General features: G+C 35.1%; 3 protein-coding genes across 8 annotated transcripts; 2 read left to right on the plus strand and 1 right to left on the minus strand.

The window, feature by feature from the left end:
- The first annotated feature begins 228 nt into the window (after nucleotides 1-228).
- LOC115719229 (uncharacterized) lies at nucleotides 229-1,366 on the plus strand. The gene has a single exon (XM_030648183.2). It carries the CDS (start codon nucleotides 411-413, stop codon nucleotides 1,128-1,130), a length of 720 nt encoding a protein of 239 aa, XP_030504043.2. The 5' UTR covers nucleotides 229-410; the 3' UTR covers nucleotides 1,131-1,366.
- On the plus strand, nucleotides 1,315-2,343 carry LOC115720056 (psbP domain-containing protein 7, chloroplastic). The gene is made up of 3 exons (XM_061109592.1): nucleotides 1,315-1,356; nucleotides 1,444-1,685; nucleotides 1,860-2,343. The coding sequence occupies exons 1-3, from the start codon at nucleotides 1,315-1,317 to the stop codon at nucleotides 2,158-2,160; spliced, it is 585 nt and encodes a 194-aa protein (XP_060965575.1). The 3' UTR covers nucleotides 2,161-2,343.
- Nucleotides 2,317-10,493, minus strand: LOC115719230 (alpha-crystallin domain-containing protein 22.3). 6 transcript variants are annotated; one of them, XR_009686389.1, is made up of 9 exons: nucleotides 9,998-10,400; nucleotides 9,175-9,554; nucleotides 8,548-8,779; nucleotides 8,349-8,474; nucleotides 5,050-5,179; nucleotides 3,882-4,725; nucleotides 3,325-3,417; nucleotides 2,683-3,003; nucleotides 2,317-2,595 (listed from the first exon to the last, which is right to left on the minus strand). XR_009686389.1 is itself a non-coding variant. In XM_061110864.1 (4 exons), exons 1-4 carry the CDS (start codon nucleotides 10,012-10,014, stop codon nucleotides 8,459-8,461), a joined length of 645 nt encoding a protein of 214 aa, XP_060966847.1. In that variant the 5' UTR covers nucleotides 10,015-10,399; the 3' UTR covers nucleotides 8,172-8,458. The 6 variants fall into 6 exon arrangements, 2 of the variants coding, with proteins under 2 accessions (XP_060966847.1, XP_060966848.1); XR_009686390.1 differs by lacking the exon at nucleotides 8,349-8,474 and having other exon boundaries at nucleotides 9,998-10,401; XR_009686392.1 differs by having other exon boundaries at nucleotides 8,349-8,779; nucleotides 9,998-10,394.
- Between the last annotated feature and the right edge of the window lie 1,193 nt (nucleotides 10,494-11,686).

Here is an 11,686-nt window from a genome sequence, read left to right on the forward strand (position 1 = left end):
TGTAAAAACATGCCCTCCCAAACGTATAAGTTCCACCAAATAATCGCAAGCTTGAGTGACTAAACACCACACCACAAAATAATTTCACTCCGGAAGACCACCACACTAGACGATGGCCGGACTTTCTTAAACCCATGCATAATATACCGGGGCAAGGGGCCAAACGAATTACGAACTAAAAGCTGACGGCATTTATACGTAACAGGGGTAGCAATGTCTTTTAAATGATATCAAGTGGTAGAACTAAATGAGACCGTTGGATCTTAATCTAACGGGTATGACATCATCAACACAGGACAAAGTGAGATTACAAATCAAACTGACAAATTTCAAACGGCCACTTTTGTTATTATTGTTTCCAGAGCAAAGCAAAGTCCAGCAAGCATCAAGCGGAGGAGGACGAGGAGGAGATGATAAAGACACTCAATGTCGAAACCCCAATCCTCCTCTCACCACGCTCTCTATGCTTCACCCAAATTGATCAATCAAATGTGGCTTCAGTTCACATCTCCATATTTGGATCAACAACCCCCACTTTTGGCCTTACCCTTTCGCATTCACTTCAAAAACAGATCCAAAACTTCTTCTGTGCTAGAAAAAGGAGAAGGAAAATTGGCTCCCAAAAAACGACAAGATTCATGCTCAATTTATTGGCCGTCATCGCTTCCAACCTCAAGATCTTACCAGAACCCTTGGATTTGGTTCTTGAAGAATTCGCCGGCGGAAATGGAAGTGGTGGGGGTGGAGGGTTAGGGTTCTGGAGGGGTTTTGGATGGGGAGGTTTTGATGGGCGGCGGAAGAAACGAAAGAGAAAGCTATGGTTGTACGGGTTTCTGCTGATTTGTGGATTGGGTTTTGTGTTTGGGAGGGAAATTGAGAGCAATGCGGTTTGGTGGGGTATGGGTTTTGGTCCTTTGGGTGTTGCTATGGTTCATTTTTGTGAAAAGAATGGAGGAATTCAAGGGTGGGTTTTGGGGTGTTTTTGTCTATGGAGTTTTTTGGTGGGTCTGACTTTTAGGAGAGAAGAGTTGCAAAAATGGGTCGGCAAGATAAGCCCTCCATCTTCATTGCTAGAGAATGTAAGAACAGGAGGAAAAAGAAGAAGAAGAAAAACCGGAAGAGCATTTTAGGAAAAGCTGCTATTGTGTTTTTCAAACATGTTTTATTTTCATACCTACTAATACACAATCACCATGAATGAAATGATGATTCCAATTTTTTCTGTAATTTTCTTCATCTGTATTAATTCTTCAATTCAAGAGTATATCAACCAAATTTGAATAATTTTAAGTACTAGAATCGGTAAGTACTAATATGGATTCATTGCTTCATTTCACGGTAGCAATGAAGGATTTGGTTAGTAACCCTTTCTTTCTTTAACAAGTACTGTTTTTTCTTTTAATCAATTTGGCAATATTTTAAAGTTGTTGATTGTTTTAATAACGAGTAACGAACGACGGGACAGAATTCATATACCCAGCAACATGGGTTGGAGATCAGAGACTGTTATACAGAGCAGCAGAGAGAAAAGAGTTGGAAAGATCACTTGGTCTTGATCCTCCTTCATTGAATACCAGTCGAGGACTTAGCAATGTTAATGAGCCTGTTGTTGCATTTGGGCCTCCTGGTACCACCGGCGAGCTTAATGTTAGCGTTATTGTTTCACCAGTTTCTCTTGATTTCAAGTACACCCCTCTCTCTCTCTCTCTCTCTCTCTCTCTCTCTCTCTCTCTCTCTCTCTCTCTCTCTCTCTCTCTCTCTCTCTCTCTCTCTCTCACAATATACAAACTTGTATGCATGTTCATTTGTTATAATGTGTCGGATAAAACTTGTATGTATTTTGTGTTGTTTGTTCACAGAATTGAGGCATTTGGAAGACCGAATGAGGTTGGAGAAACTATAGTTAGAACCATCACAGGATCTGGTAAACGACCTGAAGTGAAAGGAACTTCGGTAAAGTCGAATTTGAGAGAGGATTCGTTAAGAAATATAGCTTACTATGAGCTGGAATTCAGGGTCGAGAGTCCTTCGTTTCGCAGGCATAATGTTGCGGTTTGTTGTGTTCGGAATGGTAGATTGTTTACTCTGAATGCTCAGGCACCGGAATCTGCTTGGCCGGAAGTGAAGTTAGAATTTCAGAGAATTGCTCAATCCTTTTAGTCTGACCTCTTGATACTACGAATAACTTTGCTTTGCTTTAATACTGTTCTGCCATTTTGCCTACAAACAATGGTCTCTAGGTCCCCAATAATTTTTCATTATTGCTTGTTTAAGAATGAAACGGCTATCCTATGTAAACAAGAACAAAAAAAAAACAAAAAGAAGCACATTCTAGTATATAAATTGATTTGACAGATTGTTTTTCTTGAGATGACTATGAGGTACCAACACCTAACTTTGTGAGTGCAAAAAATTAGATTTATACATGACTAAATTTACATATTGAATATAAATCCGAGCCTCATGGCCATCAGGGTGACTTGAATCTTCCTATATTTTCAAGTGTGTGACTAGGTACATATATAGACTAATTCAAGCACAAGCTATCTGCCTTCGCTTGATCATTTTCTCTAAGTTATCAGAAACAAGCCAAGCCTGCAAAGAGGCACAAAGCAAAATTTGCCCAGTTAATAGATTAAGTGTTTTAAGAAATCAGCAACAGAATGTTAAAAAAATTCTTACTTGGGATCAAGCACCAGTTTCTGGACTTCTTTAATAGCTGCACTAGCAGCATAAAGTTATATCTTCCCTACCTGAATTAAAAAGCTCAGTAATCAGACATACATCTTATCCAGACACAAAATTAAAGGCGCGTCAAAAAAGAAAACATAAAAAAGGTAGAGAGCATATAAAAATAAGGCACAGAAAATATCATTTTCTGACCACCAATACTTGAAGTTTTGCTTCGTGCTCATTCGGAAGACAGCGAATTTCTTCAGCTAATTTTACAGCCTCCCCCAGGCTTTCGGGAGATAAGAAATCAAGTCCTAACTGAACATTGGACTGAGAAAAACACACAAAAATTAGTGTAGGTAATCAAAAGATCTCAGACCAAGCAAACATGGACTGGAGAGTTAAAACATAATCAAAAGATCTCAGACAAAGTAAACATAGACTGGAGAGTTAAAATAACCTTGTAAGATGTGAATTCCTATAGCATGAACAAGTTTTGAAGAACTAAAAATTTAGTCTATTCTAATGAAGGAGGCTCAGGCAGTCAAAAGTGAAATTAAGTTTCTGGTATAAACTTTCACAATCCCAGTAAAATGCTGCATAGAATTTTATTTTTAACATTATAAAAACCACCACATCACACCCACTTACCTGAAGATTTCGTACTTGAAAAGGACACCCAGCTGGGACAAATACAGCTTGCCCCAGATGCTGTTCAAACTTCAAAGGACCATGGCTCAACTCCTGAAACACAAGCCAAACATTCTCTACCATTAAAACATTTAATTTAGAAACATCAATATTCTACATTATCAAAACCAAACAAACAGGGATAATAAACAGAGCCATATTTGTTAACAAAAGAAGAACCAATTAGATTCAGTTTCAACAGATTATTGTATAACATTTTGAATCATATGTATCTTAACACAGTTAATTACTTGCAATGCTTTCCTAACATATAAATTGTGCAATTTCAACAAGATAATTTTTAACTGTCAATCTTTCTGGCTCACAATCGCAGCCAAGGATTAGGTTAAAATTATCACTTCTATATCTCCAGTTTATTACCGAAAATTATCAGTAGTATCAGTAAAGAATTTTATTGACTAATTGCAGAAATGATAATCGCAGAAAGCAAAATAACTGTACCAAATGCGGTTCAATTAAGAGTATCAAATTAACTAAAACATAAGCTTGTATCGTACCAAATTCTTCCTTCAGTTTTCGTTTGAGATAACATTGTTAGGTATGATAAAGATTCAATTAGCTTAGACAGATGATTGTTGCCCCATTTTGAGACCATTACAGAGCAGTCTATTTATATGTACCCTTTGAGTTTTGCTCCAATTGGAAAAATGCAAAACCATGGCTGAGCTGAAACAGCTACATTGGCTGACGATAACTACATCAGTTATCAACCTTCTAATAGCTTTCAATTATTTTTCCTTTGAATATCTTCAGGAGATTTGTTTATCATTTTCAAACTTGACTTCCTATAGCATTTGAATGGATATGACTTGTCATTCCCAAATTTAAGAAAAATTTCTTCAGGAATTTTGGTATGAAGACCATAAGGTTGACAGTGGGAAACAAAGGCTCGCTAGCTTAAGCTTCTTCAAAATAACAATGAAAATATAGTTGAAATAATTTCTATATTTATCATTGAAAATTTAGAATAAATACACAAATCTTTGTACATTATTTTTCTACTTTGATCCAGAGAACAAAATTTTCAAAGAATCGCAGCCTGTTATTACCATGTCTGGTGTCTGGCAAGAACTGTAAATGCCACAACGTTTTTGTCCTCCAAGATCTGAGCATTTGAAAATGTAATTTTCCCATGAACCACCACAAATCCATATGGCAACCTCATGTTCAAACTTTTTCCTTTAGATCCCTGATTGTGCAACACTAGAGAACGAACAGGAGTTTGACCCCTTCTTTGTTGAGTTAACAGTTTCAGGAAAACCAGACCTATCTGAAGGGGCGTGGGAAGAAATATCACACAACATCACCAGACACCTGTGCCTCTTCAACATCTTCAGTCAACTAAAAAAAGAAAAGAAAGAATGTGTGAATTAATTAGTTGATGACAAGGAGACCATGAAATTAAATATTCATAAAATATGTATTTTTTTTACAAGGGCAGGGACAATACTTCTCCTACAATGATTATTAGGTACGTAAGAAAACATAAACATAGGTTCTATCAATAAGTCAAAATGATAGGATCTAATGCTGCAGATAAATAAGAACCTTGTCGAATTGGAAGCAAAACAATCAATTTAAGGACAACATTCTAACAGAATTCACTTCAGAAAAAGGAATGAAATTTGCAACACTTGGGACTCAAAAGATTAATCCATTTCAAACCTTTCACTTAAGGTGTCCTTGCACCCGGTGCCATTTTTGGGTTCATCATTTGTCCGATGTTGCCATCATCAGCCATTATCCACACCATTGTCATTATCCTCATCATCACTATCATCCTCATTTTCACCCTCTTCAGAAGCCATGAGGAAAAAGTCCACCATGCAAAAACTATTAGTGATTGACAAGTATTTTTCTCATAGCAGAAAAAATGAAGATAAGTCCCAGTACTTCAACTCGAGACAATATTTGTAGATGTATTTCACCGACCAGAGAAAAAACCATGATTCTGATAAACATCCGGCGCGTTAACATACAAACATGTGTGGGAGGTGTGAACTTGGTAACCCTAGAGTTGGGTTGGTGGCCTGTACATGGTAAACATACATAACATAGTAGGGAACTTCATTGTGCAGTGTCCCATAAATGGTAAACTTACATATGGAACTACATTTGATATATATTAAAATCTCGTGACATTTTGTGCTAAAAAAATATATACCATACCAAATACATTTAACGAGAATTATGAGCATGAATGGTAAATCCAGACCACTAAAGTGGACAGTTATCCAATGGCACTCAAAAAAAGTGTAGTGCTTTGCCGTGTATACAAAGTTCATCATTTCTACTTGAGAAATGTGTGTTTATAGGATGCTGATGCAACAAATTCCACATTTTTGGCTTGTTTATAGCACTGACTTCTGATGTGATGTGACACCTTATAAACAATGTGTTTCTCGAACAAAACTAATGAGCTTGGTAACGTGAATTTTCATAATTGGTATTGTTAGCATGTGTATGTAAAAGGTATCACCAGATTATTATACATGCCTCAACTATGGTAGAAAAGCCAAACCTTACTATTTAGGCAACTATGTTCTTGTTAATATGATATAGACATCCTTCAACAGCTCTTTATCCCCGTTAAAAGGGTCTCCTATAAAACTGCTGGCCTTCACTGGAAAAACCACACTATATACAGCCATATACTCTTTGATATAATATTTTTAAGAGACATCTTCTTTATATATATAAATACATATATTTAAATATATAGATAGATAAAATCATAGCATAATACAATTTCCTCCAAGAAAAATTAGCATATAACTAGTAAATAAACTAGTTATCTCTTAGTTTAAGCTCACCTACCACACCCTAAGAATGGCATAAAAAATCACCTGAGTTATTAGACATTGAATCAAATAAAAACCTCAAGTGCAATTTCTTGTTGAACTAAATGAATAACTGAATCTTTAATCCAGTGTGACTCAATGAAAGAAGTCAAATCAAATATCAGTAATTCTGACGAAAGCAGAGTGACAAAAATAGGTTTCAAGACCTAAAAATATGAATGCTTAATATGCAGTCAAAATATTCAGTAAGCCAAAATGTACTCACTGACGATGTCCTATTGCACATCATTATCATACCGAGCAGTTGCAATTAGACATCCAGAACTGAAGATGCCTTGAAGTTCAAATTACTTTTACAATCATATGAAAAGTTTATAATATAAGTTATTGACAATGAAAATCCCAAAGAGCACAATGATATGGAAGAACAACTGAAATGGAAAGAGAACAAATATAATATATAAGAACAACTGAACTGCTATAAGCCTTAATTTCTCCTATTGACAACAGAGTAAAATTCGTTTCATTTAGTTTGTAAAAAAAGCTAAGTAACCATAAGAAGCATCATATTGTTCAGCTTACAACAGAAATGGAAAGAAAACAAATCTTTACAATTACTATAAATATAAGCAAGTCTAATATTACTCGTCACCTAAGAAGATCATGCCTGAAAGGATGAGCTTGAAAAGGCTGTCCAATAAGTCAAGCATTATATAATTCCCAATTCGCAGTTATATAATTGTACTTTGTTTCACAAATCTGCTTATAACTATGTTTCTATTATAATTCTTCATTTGCAACCTCCATCTACTCTTTGGTTGTTTGAAATTTAGACCGAATTGTGACCTTGCTAACTTGCCCAAGCATATAAACTACCAAAGACTAATTAGCCAGAGCCAGAACAGATGAAGGTTAGCAATCTACATATGAAGGCTAACTTACTACTTCCTTTTACTCCAAAAATCCAAGTAAAGTTAGAATCTCTTCCAAACCTCTATCTCTTCAATTGGTTTATTAGAAAGCTATAACACAGTCATAATACTACTCATTTTCCTTAATCATCAGTATTACATACATTAAATTACTATATAGTTGACTCTAGATAAAAGTCAAAGAGGGGGTAGAAAATTGAACCAAGAAAATGTTCTTCTGACTGAAATTGCATGGAGAGCTTGTATTTTTTCTTTCTTTTTTTCACAATTCGTAATATAGCTGATTTATCTTGGCAGCATATAAATGTGAAAAAACCAATCCACACATTTACTTTAAATATGAAAACACTGTACAATGTAGTATTGTCATATTATAGCCTAATATTCATGGGAAAAACTTTTGTCAACACTAAGGGTCTGTTTGGTTGGGATTAATGAAAACAGGGAACTAAGGATGAAAATAAGTATGGTAATTAAATTGAATGGAAGAAGATTTATATACTTATTTATTTTATCATAAATTAGAATGACTTTTCCTTTTATTTTTGGATGAAATAGCCACTCAAAATGGTTGGAAAGTCCATACCACTGGAATGGCATTCCAACACTAGTTTCTAAGAAAACAAAAAAAAAAAAGGAATAAAAATGGATTCCTTTCCGTTCCCTCCAACCGAATAGGTTCTAAGGCTTTTTGTCGAAGAGAACAAGAAAAATTATAACAATAATAAGGTGTCAGTACAAACAAAATTATACTGCCAAAAGGACATTTTCATTGAGAACAAAATAGCACAACTTATTGTAAATGGCTGAATAGTGCTAAAATTCACTGCTAACAAAAATCTCGAACAGAACAGGTTTACACCAAAGGAAACATAATAAGTTATAGATTCATTCCTAATAAGATCCCAAAGACGAAGTATTGACTCATGACATGAGTTTAAAGCTTTGACTTTTTCCAATATTCTAAGAGATAGGAATGTTTGTTAACGATTTCTTTTAAATAATCTTATGTCATCCTCTATAATTGAAGATGATAACTTATCAGCTTTTATAATTTTTCCCCATCTAATATACTTTTCCTTTTTTATCAAATAACAAGTTAAGAAGAAGATTACAAATGTAAAGAAAGAAATGGTAAAGTAAAACGTCATAATTCCAAAATTTGCCAACTTTGCACATACAAGAAAATATAACAAGCCCTCAACATCACAATAAACTTGGCTAAACCTACCATATCTCCAAAATTAGCACAGCTGTCAAGCTACTTCCCTCAAAATCAGAAGCAATCAGAACTTCCAGTCAGCTACCTGACCACAACACTTTAAACCGTGTTCTATCTATTCATGTGAAGTCCTCACTACATAAAATGCAAAGCTTGTTGGCTGAACTTATTGTTAACCACAAAGAAAATCATTTACATTTTGATTTACCTTTTCTTTACAATGCCTTCCAACATCCCATCAGTCCCAAAAGAACCAGAAAATTGTTCCTCATCAACTGGACCAGGAAGCTGGAAGGAGATAGAGAAATGTCCTGGTGGGCACAAGTTCCGTGTCAGCATGTGAAAGATTTGAGAGTTCTTGCACACTATCTGCTCTCCAGTAGTGGTCACTCCCTTTATTTGTACTTTACCATCAGGTTCAATGTCGCAACTAAATTCTCCTGCAATTGCAAAATCAACAATCAGACTTCATTACTCAGAACCCTACTCATATAGCATTGGATCAAGGTAATCATTTGGTTTTGTCTTAGCAAGTAATTTAAAGATAATATTTTTGTTAGTGACATGAAACCGAATGGTATTGACAAGCGGATACTTAAATTGTTAAATGGACTAAACTGAAACTTTCATAAAACCAAGCAAATAAATTTCTATTGGGTTAAAAAGTACAAGAAAAAACTGACTTCTATCAGATGTAAAGGCACATACATGTATGTCAAGAGAACACATGAGAACACATATTCAACCACAACAGTTTGCTAAACAATGGAAGACACTTGCAAAAGTACAGAGAAACTCTTTTTTTTTTTTGCTAAAGAAGTACAGAGGAACTCACTCTCATCCCTTGATACTCCAGGAAGGGAAACACGAAACAAGTAAGAATCCTCACATTCACCAATGTCCATTAACCCTATAATTGGCCCAATTTTTCCGACAGCAGCACTTCCTGTCAGTGCAACCCCAATTTTGTTAGTGGCCATAATATTCTCCCAGTCCTCCTTTGTTGTGAAAGAAGACAAAAATATAATGGCAGGTCCAATCCTTTCCACATTTTTATTCTCACTTGCAGGTGATGGTGCTGTTGATGGAGGACTGTAACTAAGTGGCAACGGTGGACCAATATATGGCATACTATTAAGAGGTGCCACGGCAAGAACTGTTCTTTGTGGGTTTTTTCGTTCTGTATTGTTACTTTCACTCCTTGACTTTCCAAAACTGTAAGATGAAACGAACTCAAACCACATAAGAACATCATAAATAACATGATGTAGACATTCAAAATAAAAATATCCTAGAGCAATTTTCACTAAACACAATGAAGCTAATCAAATCTACATTCTCCCTCAATCTTTTAGAGTTGCAAACAGATTTACCAACCATAAAGTTACAGGCAAACTTTAGAAAATCCCCGAATAATCATTTTCATTATTAGACAGAAAAACTCAAAACACAACAACAAACCTCACCCAAAAATGTACTAATACCTAAAAGCGAATAACACTACAAGCATTTGCGAATCGGATCAGAAAAGCACCGAGCATACCAATACCTATGAATATGATCTATCAATATAAAGCATCGAATGCATACATGTGGATATACAAAGTTGCGTGTAGAACAACACCAAACAACAAAGAAATAAGTTTAGAGTTAGTTACCTGGGCGGAGAAGCCATTAGAGACCGACGAACTGAGTTGGAGCGGCGAGTTTTTGTCGTTTAGCTTTGTCCGAGTGTTCTTTTGAGCTTTGAATGTGTCAAGTATCAGTTGAAATGGGCTTTTTCCATTCTTGATTTTCTTCTATATTCATCTAGCCGAGTCAATTTTGATTCAACGGCTCCGAAAATACATCTTATTTATTAAGAGGATCGATCCATGTTAACACTGTCATCAGACGCTGATGCGTCCGTAACATTCAACACGTGTGCATATCACCACTCTAGATCCGACATTACCAAAGGAGTTTTTGTTCTTACATATACGAGTAATTACTGCTACAAGTTGAATATTATTCTTATATTACATATCTATCTTATGTAGTCATTCATAACACTCCCCTTTGATGTACTCCGAAAAAACCTTACTAAGTAAAACCCAATAGGAAAAAAACTATCATAGTAAGGGAAAAAGAGTACAGGTGAATAAACTCCCCCTCACAATAACATTACCGGTTACTTCTAATAGATTTTGTATATGATGCATTCCAATACCATGTCTCAATTTTTTTGAGATTGTAGTAGGAAGTGACTTTGTGATAAGATCTGATAGATTCGCATTGGATGTGATGTATTGTATAATTAGATCATTTCTTTTCTCAAGTTCTTGTGTAAATGAGAAAAATTTAGGAGGAATGTGCTTAGTTCTATCGCTTTTGATGTAACCTTCTTTTATTTGAGCAACACATGCAACATTATCTTCATATAAAATGGTCGAATCTTTAAGGGTCAAAAGACCACAACTTTCTTAAATATGTTGTGTTACTAATCTCAACCATACACATTCTCGACTGGCTTCATGTAGTGCGATAACCTCAGCATGATTTGAAGATGTAGCAACAAGAGTTTACTTTTGAGAACGCCATGATATTGCAATGCCTCCATATGTGAACACGTATCTAGTTTGAGATCTAGCTTTATGTGGATCTGATAAATAACCTGCATTTGTAAACCCAACTAATTCTTTGTTTGAGCTTTTTGGGAAAAATAGACCTAAATCTAGTTCCCCGTAAATAACGAAATATATGTTTTATTCCATTCCAATGCCTCTTAGTAGGTGATGAACTAAACCCTAATAACAAATTCACTGTGAAAGCAATATCAGGTCGAGTACAATTAGCAAGATACATAAGAGCTCCAATTGCATTAAGATATGGTACTTCAGTACCAAGTATCTCTTCATTATTTTGACAAGGACGAAATGGGTCTTTTTGGACATTAAGTGATCTAACAACCATTGGGTTACTTAAAGGGTTCGCTTTATCCATATTAAAGCGTTTCAAGACCTTTTCAATGTAGTTTGATTGATGCAACATTATCCCATTGTGGGTATGTTCAATTTGCAAGCCAAGACAATATTTGGTTTTCCCGAAATCTTTCATTTCAAATTATTTCTTCAAGTACAACATTGCCTCATGTAACTCTTTATCAATCCCAATGATATTTAAATCATCAATATAGACAACAATAATTACATATCCTGATTTTGTTTTCTTAATGAAAACACATGGACAAATTGGATTATTATTGTATCCCTTCTTTAATAAATATTCACTTAAACGGTTGTACCACATGCGTCCAGATTGTTTTAAGCCATAAAGGGATATATGTAACTTTATCGAACATATCTCTT

This window comes from Cannabis sativa, chromosome 2, assembly GCF_029168945.1.
Source record: "Cannabis sativa cultivar Pink pepper isolate KNU-18-1 chromosome 2, ASM2916894v1, whole genome shotgun sequence".
Classification (NCBI taxonomy): Eukaryota; Viridiplantae; Streptophyta; class Magnoliopsida; order Rosales; family Cannabaceae; genus Cannabis; species Cannabis sativa.